The sequence below is a fragment of the Amblyomma americanum genome, chromosome 1, assembly GCF_052857255.1.
Source record: "Amblyomma americanum isolate KBUSLIRL-KWMA chromosome 1, ASM5285725v1, whole genome shotgun sequence".
Lineage (NCBI taxonomy): Eukaryota > Metazoa > Arthropoda > Arachnida > Ixodida > Ixodidae > Amblyomma > Amblyomma americanum.
In genome coordinates, this window is record NC_135497.1 from 143,337,108 (window position 1) to 143,356,906 (window position 19,799).

The 19,799-nt window shown below is 45.1% G+C and overlaps 1 protein-coding gene across 5 annotated transcripts in view; it reads right to left on the reverse strand.

Moving 5' to 3' along the window:
- Positions 1-3,866: 3,866 nt before the first annotated feature.
- Cpsf160 (cleavage and polyadenylation specificity factor subunit 1) overlaps positions 3,867-19,799 on the reverse strand; it is a 100,540-nt gene continuing 84,607 nt past the window's right edge. For 3 of the 5 annotated variants that reach the window (XR_013310863.1, XM_077647114.1, XM_077647115.1), the window contains 5 exons: positions 19,432-19,608; positions 15,378-15,444; positions 12,334-12,543; positions 6,988-7,256; positions 6,766-6,906 (listed from right to left, as the gene is read on the reverse strand). Coding sequence is in view for 3 of the 5 variants with exons in the window: in XM_077647114.1 (XP_077503240.1) it covers positions 6,859-6,906; positions 6,988-7,256; positions 12,334-12,543; positions 15,378-15,444; positions 19,432-19,608 (771 nt within the window). In the remaining 2 variants the exon portion in view is untranslated. Of the gene's footprint in view, positions 4,075-6,765; positions 6,907-6,987; positions 7,257-12,333; positions 12,544-14,628; positions 14,783-15,377; positions 15,445-19,431; positions 19,609-19,799 lie in introns of those variants that run through there. The other 2 variants (XR_013310862.1, XM_077647116.1) reach the window with 2 other exon arrangements.

Here is a 19,799-nt window from a genome sequence, read left to right on the forward strand (position 1 = left end):
GAGGGGAAAAAAACGATGTGCCAATCAGTGTCCGAAACGTAGGATAATTCGCTGGCTGACTGGTTGAACGCCGTCGCAGTGGATCCTATACCTTCCTGTACTCTCGTCTGGTTTCCATAATCTTTCTGAAGCCTTTAATTTGTTTGGTTTATGGGGATTTAATGTCCCAGAGCGACTCAGGCTATGATCAAAGTATGCATGGGTTGATAAGCTTGTCTGCCCTCAACTCAGTGCAAGGGCTACAGGAGCTCGACGAGCTTTGCAGCAAAATTTCTAGGAGTTTCTAGATGGCAACAAGCAAAGGTAGTGAAGTTGCTTTTTCAGGTTCACAGTTTATGCCTCGGAGCAATATTTCTCATTCAGGGAACCATGTCTTTCCATTCATAGTAGGCTTGTATGCATGGTAGACCTCTGAATGACGAACAGGCCTAGATGAGCACTCTCTTCTTTGCAGTTAAGACTATTGCTTCAAGTGAACGTGCCAAGCCAGATACTCTTTTGTGCAAGAACGAAGTCGCAGATTCATGGTTTTGAGTCTTGCCTTGAAAGGCTCAACTTTCTTCATACCGCAGCATATTACTGAACCGGATGACTGACTCAAACAGCTGGCGATGAGAGACGAGCGGTGATAGCTTCAACTGATGTCTTGCAGGCAGGCAGGTTGTCGCACTGAAGCAACGTTGCGTCCGTGAGACTGCAGCACATTTTGGCGGGGTGCCTTTTGGCGGACTTTAAAAATGCTTCTGGATGTTCTGGAATGCATTTTACCAGTGGGCTTTCTCAGTATGTCCATTGTTATCACAGAAGTGGCAGGCAGCATTACAAAGTCCCACATCAGCACACCAGTGCAACACCAACACGATGTACTGAACTGGCCGGCCCATTTGCCATGCGTTTCTCACGTCAGACGTACCGTACATAGCAGAGCATGAGACAATTTCTATAACTATGCTGGTTTCAAGCTCCACGCACACCGTTGGCAGAAACTGATGAAACTATGGCAGAGACTGATGAAGCGGGTTTTCTTGCCTCATTTGCATGTGTATTTATGCTGCAAAGGGCAACTGCCTGCCCATTGCAGTTCAAGCTATACTGCACATATCTGAGCAAACAAAATCTGCAGCTCTAAAAAAAGCAGGAGCACTAAACCTAATGAAATCCCACTGGTTGATTTTAGAGGGTTCTAAATATATAGCATACTGATCTTGAGTCTATAGGCTCCATATAAGCAGCTATTTCCAAAAAATAAAAATGTCTAAATATGTTCTTAACAAGTTCTTACGAAGAAGTTTTCTGACTTTTTTGGCGGAGCATTAGCAGGCATATAACACCTCTTTTTGCCTCATTGTCTACAGAACATCTGAAATATAGATTTCTTCTAGACGTTACCATACTTTTGTAGACGTTGCACATTGCGTAGCCCTTCTTGTGTTTCGTGGGTTCCGTGTCAATTGTTACATACAGCACCAACAGCAGAATGAGCTGTATGGCATATATGTTGGTTAAGGTCATTTTAAATTTTAGGTAAATCTGAAATTTAAGTTTAGAATCGGGTTAAACTTGAAATGAAAGCCCTTCTTGTGTTTCGTGGGCTGCCTTTATAAGGTTTGCGCACACTCTCTCAGACAACACCAAACGTCCTCAAATGGTCAGAACATCCCCATCCAGAACAGGACATTCTTAGTACCTTTTGAGTGCATCACAACCAAACGTCCTCAGTTTGTACTTTGCTGGATGAAAATCTAAATGTCCTACAAATGTCCTGTTGCAGGACAATATAGTCTCGTTGAACTGAGATAAAACAAGCTTTATCACCCATGCTCTACTTTCATTAACTAGAAACAGCAGGTTCATTAAAAGTTACTTCTGTACAATAGCGATATAATGAAGGAAACTACTGTGACTGAAGAAAATATGCGCTTTGAGGAGATATCTTAGGAACAGGTTTAAAAGCCAAAATAACCTATGTACTGCATGCTTATGATGGGGTTGGACTGTTCAGATTTTGGACCCATTCGTTTAAGTGGCTTTTTGCAGTGAAGTGGCAGAGTTCAACTCTTGAGAGTCTTGTAGTCCTCGCAGCATGAAAATATTGCACGAAGAACCTAGCTGTATGTAATAACAAATGCGTTAAACGAACCAGTGCTGCACATTGCAAAACTTTAGCAAAATTTGTTTGCTAGAATCCAAGACAAATGGAGAAAAGAAAGCTGTTTCACAACCCCTGTGCACATTTCCTACAATAATTAACAAATAACGACCCACATTCTCTGGGTTAATTAATTGTAATCTAACATCCTGAAAACATACTAAGAATCTCTTTCAGAGGAAATTTTAGGATATCCTATGCAACAAGACTATGCAAGGACTTACTGAGGATCAGTAGAGGATGTCCTCAGGACAACACAGTCCTCAAAAATTAATCCTCAGGACGTCCCGAGGATGTATTTGTGCTGTCTGGGCTGTATCAATTCTACTACCCATGCACATGAACAGTGGCCAGGTTACTCAAATTCAATGCTTTATGATTTGCAATGAAGCCTAGCTCAGCCCCACTGTTTTAACAGCATCCTAAAACTTAAGTGTTTGACAGGAGACTGATCCGAGTGCAAGCCGTTGGAGACCGGAATGCACTGCGAACCACCGAACCTGTACACTGTGTCAGTACAGCCCGCGTCACTAGACCTAGTGACAAGTCACTGGAAACTTTTCCAGCGACATTACGGTCAGTTGTGTAGAGTACGTGCTCTAGTGGCGCACTTTTCCGCACAAAAAACGGACACCTTTTCGCAGCTTCTATGATTTAGAGGCAATGCTTGCTTGCAAGTAGAGCCCCATTGACTTGCAAACAAGGCGATCAAGAGCACTTTGTTAGGAAACCATGCGCTGCTTTGCAATTAGTTTTGATCACATGGAGCACACTGCTTGAGCGGCGCTCTACACAAGGGCGACTACATATGGTAGCCAGCTGGAGCAGGCCCTTCGACCCGATCCACTCGCAGGCCTTTGTATGCATATGTCCTCAAGGTTTTAAAGCTCTTGCTTTTCTACTGTTCTAAGTAAATTTTTGATTTCAGAGCATATTTTTATCGGAACCTTCCACATACATAAAAAAATAATTTGGGGAACATACAAGGTCCACTTTTAAGGGTATGCCACGAAAGCGTTAATGGGTGCCATCAGCAGCTCTTCTTGGTCATGCAGACACTGACATTGTTTCAACATGTGAAAGACCACACGGCATATATATATATGAAGTTTTAAGGGTAACAGCATGAGAGACGTGGACAACAGGAGAGGAAACACAGGACAAGTGTTTCCTTTCGTCCATGTCCTATTGCTCTAGCTTAAAATGTATCGCCAACTCCTCTGTTTAGCTATAGAATGCATATATCCTGCTTTAACCAAGGGCAGTAAAATTTTTTTTCTCTATGGTAGTGCGTCCGACTCGCAACCCAAGAATTGGGTTTTATTCCAGACTAATTACCCCAATTTCCCTTTCACTGCAATTCATTTACTTTACATACTTCTATGTCCTAATGACGTTTGAGTCGTTTGCAACCTTATAATCAACAGTTTTCTAATGTGTACTAGCTTTCATACCATAGCTCCACGTGTAATATCATGGCTCTCTCAACCAATCTGGTGCTTTACCGCGCACACCTGAGACGACGCCAACTATGCCAAGCTCTCTGTAGAGCGGAACTGTTAACATTATTGCTTAAAAAGGTGTGGGAGAATATTCAAACTTTTGAATATGAATCAAATATTATACAGTTAAAGTTCACATTTAATTCATCAACTCTGTCTCCTGTGTATTTTGGATCCTTAAAAATATCAGAATATTTGAGAAAAACCAAACAATTAGGAATACACACACAAGGATTAATTTTTTTGTTTGAGGACAAGACTTGCAGAGCTTCATAGCAACACAGCAATATAGTGTCTCAGTCACCCTGTCAGCCATGTGACAGTGATCAAGCAGTTTTTCAATATGTGGACTGACTACATCCAGTTTTGTAGTAATTTGCTGCTCCAGTCATGAAAAGAGGGACGCCTGCAGGGCTCGCCCATCTGCAATGTGTGCAACCAAAGTACAGATTCACTGCGTGAAAAAAAGTGTATGGGGAAATCCTTGCTCGGACACCAGTATACGTATACAGCACAGTGCAAGAAGGTCTTGCTAGAATACGGAATGTGAGGAGAGTAACAATACAGCTTTTATGGCGACGCTGATAAGCATCCATACAATGCTGCTGAAAACCACGGGTTTGCCATCATCTGCCATCACACCCCACACTCATCCATGTGCTTGCAATGCACAAGTGTGGCGACACACAAATTCTGGAGAAAGTGGTGATAAGCACCGGCCTTATGCATCGAGACATTGCATGCGAGCTCCATCTGCCTTTTTCTTGTTACAGTTCACGAATTTGAACTACTGAATTCTTGTCACACGGCTGTTAGCCATAGTGTGTTTAACATCCTTACCTTCTTCGATGAAATATGCAGCAAATCAGAAATTGATCATTCAGAGCAAACCAACTCATTTTTACCGTGTACCAGGGTTCTTTCTCAACTCAACAGCCTTCAACATGTGTCAAGGAATCCCCCCTCCTTCCCAGTCACAATCTGTCATCACAAGCATCACAATCGGTCGGTGTTTCTTGTGAATGGACAGTTTGTGCTTTTTTTTTTAGTCACTTTTGTATGTACTGGTTTGCTTTCTTGCTTTCAGCAATCAGTTTTTTATTCAATGCCTATCTCTTACTCAAGCTCATGCCTCTAACCCCAAGACAAGAACACAGAAAACTAGTCGCAAGACAAACGTTGCCCCACATTCAAGTACTCGACTGGCTGAGCTGCGCGCAGAATCACGAGACACCTCGTCCGATTTTCACTGGCTATCTGCCACTTCCCGCTCAGTTTTGCGGCGGCAAAACTTCGCCCCAGTGCCGCCGATGCCATCGAAATGCCCGGAAAAACTCCGTATGAGACGCACAAGCTTTTTTTTTTTGTCTTGTCTGGGCTCAGCTAGCTAGGCGGTGCAGCCTATACTTTCAGTCGCCACGCACTCGTGTACATGTAATACACATTGTTCTACCGCACCATCCACATGTTGCCTTGCGTGCCATGCCCCTTCCAAACCATCTTGCCTCCGGTCTCAAAATATATACGGCAACGCAGCTGGGCACAGCAGTGTCTTATGGCACGCTACTATGTTCGCCGGGCGAACCACTGCCACTGGGGATCCCCTTAAAGCATAAACAAGCGGTGCCATTACTGGTGCTACTGACATACAGTATCTTGGCACCGATGCTGACAGCTCGAAACTGAGAAATGACACGAGCTACCATTCTTAAAATGAGTTTTAACAAACCAGGTACTGCGTCTGCTTCGCACTCCTGCCAGAAGTGTACCGGAAAGGGGCGACAGGCCAGTGTGGGTGCTCGCGGAATCCAGTTTGAGAACCCCTGTTGTAGACAATGATGGTGCTCTGACGTAGAATATTTTTTGTGCATGGCATCAAGATCATAGAAAGCCAGACATTGTGTTGTGTTGGCACGCTTGGTGGAGACTTGCATGGCTCGTGCTACGCTTTCAGATTCTTACACTGTTTTGCTGCAGCACTGCTTGCTACATGCACATAGTCTGGGGTATTGTGGTTTGGGTACTAAACATGCCAGGCACAATACCTAGCTTTAGAGCTATTTCTCCTGCTTTGAAAATACTAGGTTCACACACCTACAAGTATACTGTCAAGGGCCTAGCCCTTTGTCACAGTTATACAAGGCATCATTTCCGTGTGTACTGCAGTCAGGCAGTAACTCTCAGAACAACACGCCGTTGCTGCACATGTGCAGTGGCCAGGTGAGAACATGTAGCTGCTTAAAACTGGTGTGGGCCCACGCTATTAAGCCTCCACTATATGCTAAAATTCAGTCTTGCAAACCTCAAATCATTGCACAGAACACACATGCCAGGAAAACCACGCAGTGGCTGTCTGCCAAATGTATTGTTCAGAGGTCATTTCTACAGATTGTTTATATTTTACTGTACTGTAAACAGTGTAGGCTGCCATTCCAGCATTTTATTTGAAACAAAAACATTGACCATTTCAAAACACAGTCACCTATACCACGCCTGAGAAACTAAAGTAGAAGATCCTTGCACTCCCACAACATGTGTTCACAAGTCAGATTTCAAACCAAGACTTTTGTGAAGCAGCCCTCTCCAGAAAACTGATTTATGACTGATTTTTGATTTATGGGGGTTTAACGTCCCAAGCAACTCAGGCTATGAGGGACGCCGTAGTGGAGGGCTCCAGAAATTACGACCACTTGGGGTTCTTTAATGTGCACTGACATTGCACTGCACACGGGCCTCTAGAAAAATTTCGCCTCCAGCGAGATTCGACCACCACGACCGGGATCGAACCTGCATCTTTCGGGTCAGCAGCGAAGCGCCATAGCCACTGAGCCACCGCGGTGGCTGTTCTCCAGAAAACTGCTAGCAAATGCAAGGCTGCAGCATTGTACTATGCAGTCCTTTTGGTATAAGAGTCTAAGACAAATTGCTTTTCTCGCGTACTGCAGCGATTACAAGCCACACTGAACCCTTGTGTGCGACGGCCACTGCTCAGCTGTTCATGCTTGTGCTCCTGACAAATAAGCAGGTGCCAGTGTTTCACTGCATATGCATACTCATGATTCAATGCCTGCTCAAGGAAAACAAAACAAAGAAGGCAAAAAAAAAAACAACATGTAAAATCAGGTGGTTTTAATGGTACACACCATTGATGAAAATGCAAGTTGAATAGCAGATATGTACAAGAAGCTGCATATGACTGCATGACACCTAAAAATGTGCAGTGTAGGTTTCGATTTCTAGGAGGTCATCAGTGATCTGAAAAGCAACAGACAAGTAATGTAAGCGAACTGCTTGTCAGGCAAGGAGTACTCAGCTTAAAATTGCAGCCATGCCTACCTGAGTGACAGTAGTGCCGATCTTTTTTGACAGCTCACTGCGCTCCGTGAAAGACAAGTGCATGAACTTCCAGATAAGTTCACCATCCAGAATATTTTTATGTGGATTCCCAAGAAAGCGCCTCTGAGAGTGGTACATTCTGAATGCCTTCGGGTTGAGACCAGCATAATGTGGGATGTTTGTCACCAGCACATTCTGCAGCATGAGCAGTCTTCGGTAGGTCTTCTCTGGTACTGGCAGAACATAGCCAAGGCTGCCATCAAGGGTTGCTGCAAGACAATGGCATTTCATAATAAATGTTGCGCTACTGTTGGCATTCTGATGAAGACCTCAGTAGTTTTCCTATGGAAAGTTTATCTGAGATGCAGAGACATAGAAATATACTACCGTAAAAACCGGACTCTAGGTCGGATCGGAATATAGGTCGACCCCCTAACTAACCAATTCTAAAAATGAAATAAATCTTTTTCAGTGGAAAAAGTACCCAAAGACATCCTTACCTTGAAACAAATGCGACTCAACAGGTTGCACAATGGTGGCAGTATTTATTTTCATTTAAATGTTACACCCGGCCAGTTTTGTAACAATATCGCGTGCCCATCGGCCCACTTGTTTGTTTTTGGCCCACAGAAGTACGGCGCCGTAGAAAAAAGCCCTACCGCTTCATGAATAGCCGCACCCAGGATGGCGAGCCCTTGAATTGCGCCCTCCTGAGTCTAGAGGCATGCGCAATCTCTACCGCATTCACGCGGATGCATTCGGCAGTCACAGGCAGCGATCTTGCACGCAGCACAACCTTTCCTTCCAATTCTGGATACACTGCGGTCCGCCCACGAGATGATGCTTTCTTCTGGTTGCTGCAAGTTGTAATACTGCCACACTACTAACTCCTATAGTGGCGCAGTATCGCGGCTAAACTGTGTTACCTGGCAGTTGGCAAGCCTAGAGCCATCTCGGGGCCAGATATTTCCTCGTCTTCATCTCTCGAGCTGCCTGTTGCCCTGCGCGTTCCAACAGCGTCTTGAGCGTATAAGTAAACCAGCCCTGCGTACGTCAACCGTTCCTCGGTGACATATTTGCTGGAGCCGCTGGGCAACGGTCCATGTATGCTGACATCGAGGACACTCTTGACGTCAGTTCTCAACGCGTGGCTACAACACCAGTCCACAAAGCGAGTCGCTGCCTGTGAGGCCTACAACCAGACTTTGGCCAGCACACAAGATTAGTAAGGGCCGTGACGTCCGCTACGGCTAGCCAGACAAGTCAGCATTCTGGGAATGCCCCGCCATTCGTCCTTCACACGTCTCGGTCGCCCCCATCATTCCACGGTGAGAGGTTTGAGGGCGATGAAGACTGGTTGGCCAGCTTTGACCGTGTGGCGGGCTTCAACGAGTGGGACGTCGAGCGCAAATTACGGAACGTGTACTTTGCACTACAGGACTCGGCCAAGACGTGGTATGAGAACCACGAAGCTTCCTTCACTAACCGGGAGATCTTTCGCCGAGAGCTTCTGGCCACGTTCAACGCCAGCGGATGAAAGGAGAAGGCTGAAATCGCCTTGCAATCGAGGTCGCAGCAGCCGAATGAGAGTGTCGCCATGTTCATCGAGGAAATGACGCGACTCTTCAACCGCGCCGACCCTGCTATGCCCGAGGCCAAGAAGGTACGCCGCTTAATGCACGGCGTAAAAGAGCAACTGTTTGCCGGACTGGTACGTGACCCGCCAAGAATGGCGGCCGACTTTGCCAAGGAGGCAACAAGCATGGAGCGTTCTCTGCAAGAACGGAGCGCGCACTACGGCCGTCAGGCTAGTGTAGCAGCCGCTCACCACTGTACGCCCACGTCGCTACCCACTGAGGAGCTTCGAGAGCTTGTGAGGAGCCTGGTGCGCGAAGAACTTGAGAAACTTCGCTTCGAAGCTCCACAGGCCAACGTCGCTGCCATACCGGACGTGGTCCGAGATGAAGTCTGGCCAGCTGTTCAGTCGCCACCAGCTCCGCAGCCGGCGCCCTATGTGATGACATACAGTCAAACACTACAAAGCCGTCCTGGGCCAGTGAGATGAGCCTTTTCCCCCATCAGTCCTGTGCCTTCACTGCGGTACCCAACTGCAGCTGTACCCGTCGTACCGCAGGAGCCCCGGTCCACTATCAGCAAAGCGCGCGTTTGGCGTACGCCAAACTATAGGCCGCTCTGCTACCACTGCGGGGAGCCCGGCCACATCCTCCGCCACTGCCCCTACCGCAGGATGGGCTTAAGGGAGTTTTCACCTGATGCAACTCGACCCCGCTACGAAGAACGGCTGCAGGACATCGAGCAGTATCTGTCCGATAACGTGCAGCCAACGACCTCGCAGCGACGCCAGTCCCGGTTGCCATCCCCAAGGCGGTTTTCTTCGCCAAGCCCCCTGTCTTCTTCTAGCCATTTCAGAGGTGCATCCCCACATCGGGAAAACTGAAGACGGCGTCCCCCGGGGGTAGGGCCGCCGCTATTGGATCAAGTCAAGAGGCTCCACCCGATGATCCGCAGCTACGATCCTACGGACGACGACCTCAACAACGACGTGCTGTGACCGAATGGTGTCTGCCGAAATCCCAGAAATCGCTGATGATCGCGATGCGACTGCACTTGTGGCGCTGATTTTTCTGTAATGAGCAGTCGGTTAGCCACAGCCCTCAGAAAGGTTCTGACCCCTTGGTCTGGACTACAGATCCGCACCGCCGGCGGCCATGTGGTTACACCAATTGGCGTCTGCACATCACGAATACAGATCCGCAGTGCTACTTTCCCTGGTTGCTTTGCCGTGCTGCCCGACTGCTCCAAAGACCTGATACTCGGTTTGGATTTCCTTCGGGAGTACGGTGCTGTCATCAACCTTCAGGAGCTGGTCGTAACATTTTCCACTCAACCCCCTGTTGAAAGCGATCCCGAGCCACGCGAGACTAAGCTACGAGTCTTTGACGACCATATATTGATCCCGTCAAGAGCCAGCATGTTTGTTACCGTAGATTGCGACATCATCGGAACTCGTGGCATCGCTGAAACCAACATGTCGCTGCCCAATTCATTCGTTACGCTGAGGCCGCCCGCCAACTCGCTCGAGAGCGCATCAGGCGCCAGCAGGTTATCGACGGTCGGCGCTATAAACTACGCCACCGAGATGTGCGTTACCAGCCCGGCGAACAAGTCTGGGTGTGGAGCCCAATCCACATGCGAGGGCGCTCCGAGAAGCTTCTACGCCGATACTTTGGCCTCTACGAGGTGCTCCGCCAGCTCATTGAAGTCACCTCCGAAGTTCTTCCTTAGAGAACCGTTCGCTCTTCTAGACGGCCGACCTCCGAAGTTGTCCACGTCGTCTGGATAAAGCCATACCACACCCGCTAGCCCCTCGCACGCGTCTGCACTGTACGCCAGACGCATGTGACTACCCTTGTTGTCCTGCCTCCCATTGCTGCTGCACCGAGTCGGTGTCTTTCAGAGAGGGGGAGTAATGCCACACTACTAACTCCTATAGTGGCGCCGTATCGCGGCTTAACTGTGTTACCTGGCAGTTGGCAAGCCTTGAGCCATCTCGGGGATAGATGTTTCCTCGTCTTCATCTCTCGAGCTGCCTGCTGCCTTGCGCGTTCCAACAGAGTCTTGCGCGTATAAGTAAACCAGCCCTGCGTACGTCAACCGTTCCTCGGTGACAATATGCAGCTTCTGCTTCCGCCAGTACTGAATGGTCCTTTCGGATACTCCAAATTCATGCTGTGCCGCTAGGTTGCTGTGAGCTTCCACATACTCAATCGCGTTTTTCTTGGAGGCAACGGTGAATTGCCGTCGGCTTCTGCTCATTTTGAAACAAAATGTGAAAAATCAGCCTTTAACCAAAATAGCTTTGCAACAACAGAAACGCAAAATGGTGGTGCGAGAACGTCGCTAATGTCGCCACGATGCGCTGCTGCTGATGGCGATGGCGATGGAGGCTGTTGACTTCATCCGCCCATTGTTACAAGACTTCGTAGCTTTTCCGCTAATGACCGGTATATATGACGGGGGTCGACTTTTCGCCACGGTTTTTTGAAAAAAAGTTCGACCCATATTCTGGTTTTTACGGTAGTTTTCCATCACATAAAATGAGGGCTAGCCATTGTCAACAAGAGGTATTATAGCAAAAGTGTATCTTAAAGGTTGAACACCCTGGACAGCTAGCAGTGCAAGCCAATAAAGAGTAAACAAGAACCTAGAGCTAAACTGAAAGCTATACAGCCGTTCCAAACAAACAAAGCGTTAGGAAATTCTCAATTTCTTATGAACTTTACTACACTACATCTTAGACACAGCGGTCCCAGAGCAGCACCAGTGTTTAAAATTTTCCTGCCCAGTACTAAGAGCTGCTATATTTTTGAACTGCCACACTAAAGTAAACATCTTTTTGCAAGTAAGGAATGTTGCTTCAGTTCTTTGTTGTGTGGCTTTTTGTTACTGTAACAAAAAAAAGAAAAGAAATGACAGACGCTCGGATCCTCTGTTGTGATGAACTGCGTAAGAATGCACTTTTAGGATGATGCTTTTTTATCTGATGCTTTTCCCTTTTGCTGCATCCCATTGCTTGAAAGTTGCACCAATTAATTCTACTATAATTTGGCTGGCTTTTGTGGCTTGCTAATAAATTTATGCTTTGTATTTATTGCATCACACTTCACTTTAGCTACCTTTATGGCTCGCTAATGATTTTCATTATGCTTTTACGTTCGTTGCATTCACATTTCGCCTTGGCACACTGTGCTGGATCAGCCGATAATGTGTGCTTGCATTCCCTCTCTCTGCATTTGCCACTTACTTGGGGGGTGTTGTTGCGCCCACTTCGCTGCTTCCATCGATACAAGTTTTTCCTCTGACCTCTAGTCTGGGGGCAATCTCACACTTGGCTCGCTAATGCTCAGCTCGTGCTCAGAAGGGCAGTTCTCACACTCAGCTTGCTTTACTCGGCAGCCACACACAAACATATGCCAGCATTTTCTTTCACTTAATTCGGGCTGCATTGTGACAGCCCTTCCACTAGTTTATAAAAAATAAATTTGTTACTTTTAATGATATTGTTTAATATTATTTATGATTTCTAAGCATGCTTGAAAAGCTCATAATCATCTCAGTAGTACTGTATACAATCGCATTTTCAGTAAAATTTGGGCCCTTAAATGTATAGTTAAGCCTAGGATGAAAGTAAGCTGCCCTGCAGACATGCATAACCTGACCACAACAGTGGTGCAATGGCACGTGACACTGTTTCTTTATGCAAGAAGTGGATGAGAAAAGATAATTTATGCACATTTCTAAAAGTACAGCAGAAACAAGGCTCACCAAACATGGTGATGTGTCTGCCATCTACAGTGGCTGCTGCACGACGGTCATATTTGGCAATATCTCCCATGCGGCACTTGATTCGAAACAAGGACGCTACGGGTGAGCCCACATGGAAGTCCCCTCTCCGCAGCAATCGTTGCCCACCACAGCTTTCTCGTGACTCAGGTTGGTACATGTAGAGAAGCATGTTGCGCTCTGCATCTGTCACTGCAAAGTGCACAAAAAGTTACTTAGACTGCTTCACTGATGTAATGCTTCAAAACAGCGACTCTAGATTCAACATTACAGCCATTGCCACATATGCTACACCTGTCAAGTAGTGCCATGATAGTCACAAGCCTTCCTGTTCACCTGCTCATCAGTTGCCTCTGCTACGTATATACAGTGAGGCAGTGACACTAGCATAAGCTATTTGCACCCTAGCCACATTCACTTTTGTGGAGTTCATTTGTCTCACATTGTAGATATTAGTGATCACTGATGTAATCACCAGGCCTCTTGAAGAGAAACACGAGGACATGATACCTTAACATAATGAGAACAGAACTGCCCAAAATATAGGCAGACCAGGAAAGATTCCCAGACAAAATTGTTCACAGGGAAGCATTTATTATGTAGTTAAAAAAAAAAAATGTGTTCCAAATTCCATTCAGCCCTCCAACAGGCTCTAGAAAGGTTTGCCATGAAAGTAAGCTGATGCTATGCATGGATACTTCAAACCTGTACAGGAATTAGTTGCAGTGGCTATGAAGATTGCATTTCAAGGGACTGGAAAAAAAAACTGGAGGAGACACTTAAGCTCTGCCTTAAGGGTATGACACAATTACACAATGGGTTAATTGCCATATACTATGCAGGTCAGTAGTCTCCACATTCATAGATACCTAGGAGTCCTCATACGCCTCCTGGTGCAGTGGTGCAGCTGTTAAGCGATGCACCACTGCCTTGGAAAAGCAGGCGGTCCCAGCGATGGGCCTTGTGTGGCTCAGGTTGCTCTTCCTGAGTGACCAATCATTAATTTATCTGCCACCTGCCATAGTGGGCAGTCTGCTCACAATCTGGTTGGCAGGTTGTGATGATGCCACAAGGTCAAGTGACCAAGGTGGCCCATTTGCCCGAGTCATGCTCTTTTCGCTCACAACGCCAACAACGTCGGCACTGGATTTTCTGGGCAATGAGGCCTTTAAATGTGTCGTGTTAAAATGTTCGAATTATCGGATGACTCTGAAAAAGCTAACAAGAACCGCTTGCCACACGATAAATTCACTTGGTGAAAAAGTGGGCAATGGTTGCCTGCTTGCTTGCTTCCGAGGCGAGAATGGTTTTTGCAGTGGCGCTCCACTGCTACTGCATTGCACACCTCACAAGCGGCAGCGTCGCGTATGGGGAGGCTTCACCAAATAAACTGCAAATAGCATGTGACAAGCGCACAGCTTCAGTGCACAGGAAGAACAACATGGACAGAAATGCTCAGCGGCACCGAAGTCGCAAGAAAGACAATGGGGATAGAAAAACGCCAAGCAGCTGGGCTCGGAAGCTCACTGATGCGAGTTGGCACGAAGCTCAGAAAAGAGAAACAAACTATGCAGTGTGACTGTTTTTGAAGGTAAGGCTCTCCATTTGTTACACTTGCCATTGTGTGTACATCAGAGGTGCATGAGTGACTGCGCAGCATGGATCAATTGCCACGCCAGCAATACCTGCATACAGCCTCCTTTTAGGGGCCCATTCCAATAAACTGGTGCAAGAGAGACCCGTACCATCCAAACTGGCGAGTGTGCGACAAAAAAGTCTTGCATGAGCACTGGCCAAGAACGCCCCGGTAGTTTGAATTTGGATTTTTGGGTATACTTAATTGTAAGAAACGAGAACTGTGTCCTACAAGCTACACAGGGTGCATTGACGGATGAGGCAGACAGGATGAGTACTGTATTCCAACTGCGTTAATTCCACACTGTGCGAGGCTAAAAAGGCTGGCACGTGCCACGAACAAGGGAGCACAGCACCGATGATGGCGATGTGGCACCACTACATAATTACATCACACGCAAAGCTACTCACAAAACAACATTGCTTCGGCTGGTTGAAAGAACATCTCCACACACCAACCCTATCAATCAAGCGCTCCTGTGGCAATGCACGAGTTAACGTTAAACAGTGTGTATAAGCTGAATGGTACGTGCCTATGGGTAACTAAGCAGTAGTCACTGAACAGTTGAACTTGTCAGCCAGAGAATTCAGCATGACTGCTCGTTTCAAAGGGAGTTAAATGCAGCATTATTCTCACCGAGTTTTAGGCTTGCGTTCACCAGTGAGCTTTGGGTGAGCACCAGAATTACCGGTAGCACAATGCATAAGTTCTAAGCAGTTCCACAGCTCCTCATCCTTCCAATAGGAGATGACTGCTTTGATCATGTTAAGAGGCACTGAAGACACAGAAGTGGGCCTGCATTGATAGGGTACTAAGTTCTAATTGCACAGAGACCACTCTCACCAAAAACCAAGCTTTTATAGCTAGGAAAGATAAAAAACGAAATACAGGTGTAGCCATCACTGGCCAATTTTGCAAGTGAAATGTGTGCATCGACACTAATTTTTGGGCACTGATCACAGAGGCTATGCTACACCAATTATATGAAAATAGTGGCAACCAGCCCTTCTTTGTGTAGATGCCATGAAAAAAAAAGATAGTCCACTGGTCAGTTTGCAGGTAAAATCACATGTACATACACATTATTAGCACTGAATGAAATGCGAACAAGACAGCTGAAGTGTCTTGTTCAATTTTCATTCTGATGGCACAAAGACCACTGCATGGGAAGTGTTAATAGGTCCTGCATGTATTTCTTCTCCAGCAAACAATATTTCTGTGATTTTGTTTTGGCAGTATTAACATTTTTCTGCTCATGTGTTGGGTTGACATTGATGATATATCACACACCCCCCCTTTTTTTTAATGAATAGTTTTGTCAGACTCTTCTTGCACTCATTTCACCGCTTGAAATGAAAGCAGCCGTATTGTAATTTGATTTGTTACTCACCCAGGAAGCTCATTTGAGTGCTGTCTATGAAGAACTCCACAGCATAAACTTCCAAAGGTCTCACATCCTGAAATACAGAAAAATTATAGGGGAACAAATGATATGTGCAAGACACAAGACACAAAACCATCAGCGTAATAAACAAGAAAACCACTGCCGTGTGTTGTGTTGGGCTTTGCAATGCATAAGCATCAAAGGCTGTTATAGGTCAAACATAGCATTGTGTTTTTCTACACTAAAGGAACTAAACCTAGAATGTCATGTGATGTTTCGTTGTCTGTTGTCTATCTCTGTCCTCGAGTTTTTCGCGCAGTTCACCACCAAAAGCAATTAAAACACTAGCTACTTTCAAGAATCTGAAGACACATAGGTGCATTTTCTGGTGGAAAGGAACGTGTTCATTACAACGATTGTGTGATACACTTTTTTTTAGTTTCTTAAGGTTTCTGCATGAAATAAAATGTAGTCTGCTATGATCACATCTGTACAAGATTCACACAAGGGGTTTTCTTGTTTCATGAGTACATACAAAGTAATGTGAAAGGTGTGAGCTGAATGCAAAGGTGGCATAAAATAGCATTATGTATCGTTATACTTGAATGACCTCCTCTAAAGGTTCACACAAGGCCTAAAATTTTGCTCTTTAACAGGTGCATAAATGCAAGCTGTATGGCATTCTACCACCATCAAGCACGTGTTGAAGGGACATTGAGGACAAACTCAACCTGGCCTACGACGGCAGAACTGCCACGCCTGAATAACAAATAATACATACTTTTCATGACAAAAAGGTTACTTTTACAGAAATGTGACTCTTCAATAAGCTAGAAAAAAGTGAAAAATGAAAGACTAGTATCATCACAACCAGCAATTTTCAGAGATACACTGCGCCGCTGGTGACATCGGGGAGATTTTGTGTTGCTTAGAAGAGAAAACAATGGGTGATATACACAAATTAGGGTGTACAAATAGTATTTGCCATTCGATTCGAACCGCACTTTCAGTATTCGAACTATTCAAACCTCCTGAACATTTAGAAAATTTCCTGAACTCATTGTGAAACATAATGATGTTAAATGACAGTACCTTCCACATGTCTTATGAGTTAACTTGCTCTTTTTGCACAGAATCGACTGCCAGCGTGTGGCAAAAGCCTGTGTGCAGTAATTCTAGGTCTTGCATTAAATCAGTGCACTGATGGCCATCAAGAGCTGCCACGGCGATGACGCTACGCGCTCGTGGCTTGGAAAATGAAGTGCTGCACCACGTGGTATATCACGTGGCAGTCAACAATTGGTGGTGAACCTGACAGGCAACGATCCTCTCGCTTTAGATTATTACACTTGGAGGCGTGGCGTGCACAGCAGCAGCTCAGCAGATGGGGCGAAGTTGCAGCCCGCATGCACTGGTGCGGTTGTTTCGCGGCAACTGCTTTAATCATTCTCAATTTTCGTTAAGTTAGAATCTAGAAATTGCGTACCTTAGACCACAGAGGGCAAGAAAAAAAGCGTACGACAGAAACATCAGCCTCGAAGTCAGCCCACATGCAGTGTACAGCGCTGGGGCATTTTACAGCGTGGTTTCATTCTCGCGCCTTCATATCACGATAAGCGAGCTGCGTGTTGTGATGAACGCTGCGTTCGGAGTGGCATTCCACAACCGGCTCTTTGTCTCCAGGCATCGTGAAGGAGCTTGGAAGGGGCGGACCCGCTCGTGCTGCAGCTCGGGCTGCTGCTCTTCTGTCTGTTACGTGAGCCATCTTGTGTTTTGCCAGCAGCAGTGCCTTACCTAGCCATTAACCAACCGCTCATGTCAATCCTCCAGTAATGAGGTATTTGGCTGCTTTACAATGCTTCACGATAGCATTCAGTGCTCTACTTGGTCATGTAATCTTAAGGTCAAACTGTAATAGGCTTTTTCACTGGATGCAATTGTTATCCACAGAACTGGAAACAAGGCATTAGTCTATAAAATAAAGTTCATTACCGTTATTACTATGAAATTCCCCCTCCCCTTATTTAATGCCTGGTAGGCCTTACAGGTACAGTAAATTATGATGATGGCTGGAAACAAAATTTGTTTGCAATCTCTCTGTTTCTTTTCATGGCCGGGTGGAAAAGTGTTTGTTTTTTATTTGAACTATGTGTACTGATATCCGGAATTATTCAAAAATATTCGAAACTATTCAAAAACATTAGATTATATTTGCAATCAATTTTATTATTCCTATTCGCTTCGCAACCAAAAATTTGATATTCACACACCTGTAGGACAAATATAAAGATAGCTTTTGCTTTGCTACAGCCAGCACACTATTATTGCAGAAGAATGAGAAAAACAACAACTAAGTGTGCTAAATTAAACACAGCAAACCCGTGACACTTGACGTCATCACCAATGACACAAGTCTCAATCAGAGCAGTGGGAAAAAACAACTGTACTTTAACTGTACTTTTAATTTGTCAGCCTTGGAGACATCTCTTTCTGCTGAACAAATAGAATCACAAATAGAGTCAAAAAAGGACCAGCTATCAGAGTCCAAAAATCCTGCGAGCTTTTCCTCAGTGCCCCCTTGGAGTAATTCTGCCACAGTACTTTGGTGTGGGAAGTACTAAATAGTACCAAGATTTTCTGCCTGCTAAATGCGATAAGGTGCCGCTGGAAGTTACAGACAACCTGCAGCGCTTAGATGCTGCTATAGTTGCTGTTTTGCTAAAGGTGCCAGCCACAGCCCCGTGGGTTGCAACAAAAATGAAATAGCAATCTAAAAAACGAGAGAAGCCTGCCAAATTCATTATGTTCCATATCATGACGCATGCCTAGTGGCTGCATCATATAAATGGGCACTCCACGTGGTCTCAGCAGAGCAAAAATTCTCATGCCTTGAGCTATGTCATGATGGGTGGCAATAAAAAACAGCTGCGCATTCTGCTCAAGGCTGTCCCCTCCACTCGTCAGGTAATGCGTAATGGCAACAGTATACGAAGCTTAGTGCAGGTTGCTTTCTTGTTTTTATTAGGCCTGTTTTTGTCCAGACAGGCAGCCTTCTTTTTATTTTATTTTATAGAAAAAGAGCTCAGAACCACAGTAAAGAAGAGACATGAAAAGTTCAATGAAAGTTAGGAAAGCACAGATATGGTCAATCATGGTCAACAAAAAAAATTTGGCCTGTGCATATTCATACTGATGGCATTCAACTTAGTGCCAATACTGGGACATCGAACCACAAGATTTATAAGACAAGGAACGACAATACAGTCAGACGATAAGCGAACATACAACTGTTTCTCGAGCAACACTTTTCTATACATTCTCAACATAATTCTTGATAGAGGAGAGAGAAAAAAGATTAAACTCAACTAATAGGAAGGCAAAACAAAATATGACAATACTTTGTTTCTCTTCATGTTATTGCCCTTTCTCCTTTCATTTTCCTCATTTGGCATCAAGACCAATGTTCAGGACATATAAAAAACTCAAAAGACGGTTACGAGTCTATAACGCAAATGTTTGAGGATTAGCTGAGGTGTGAAAACAAGGAATTTTTCAGACATTCAGCTCTTAGGTTTTTGTCCCTGTTTAGACCCTTCAAGGTATGTTTAATTGTCCAACAAGAAGCACAGGACACAACCTGTGTCAGGAAAGAGAAGTGGTGCCATGCACCACGACACATAAATCCTACAAAACACGTCTTTCAGCGTATGCTATTCAGCGCTAATGAAATGCCTCTTTTTTTTTAATACTGTATTTCGAGTCGCAAACTATTCGCTTCACTCTGAAACAATTTGAACAAAATAGATATTCACTTTGAAGTGAAAATTCAATATTCGCACACACCTACCTTCATTATTTAAGCCAACTGTAGCAGCCTGAAGTTTTCCAAAATACATCACAAAGCCATCATTAAATAACTACAGGTTTCCTCATACCAGCATTAGCCAAAATTTCTTTCCTAACACACCAATTTCAATTGCTAAAGCAGCTGAGAGAGCACATGCCCACTCAATACTGCTTTAAGCTTTGTTTCATGGAATGCATAAAACAGAGAGCTTACCCTGCTAACAAGAGACAGTGTTCTAGATGCTTCTTGGTACCTCAGCAGTGAAACAGATTTGAAGACATCCCCTACTAGAATCAGGTTCTTTACCGTCACTACTGAGTGGATGTAGATTTGTGTATCAATGAATGCCACTCCAACCAGCTCATTGTCTTTCAGCTGCCATATGTATATCTGCAACAAGCAATGTCACCCAGATTCAAAAACAAATCAGAACAAAAGTTAGACAAGAGATATACATAATATTGCAACTTAAAACTTTTGCTCAAGAAAGCTACAGTCTTCCTCTACCCCTTTGACTTTCACAATGAAGCTAAATAACAACAAACTAAAAATCCATGACTCTGGAAAGTTCATCACCCCAG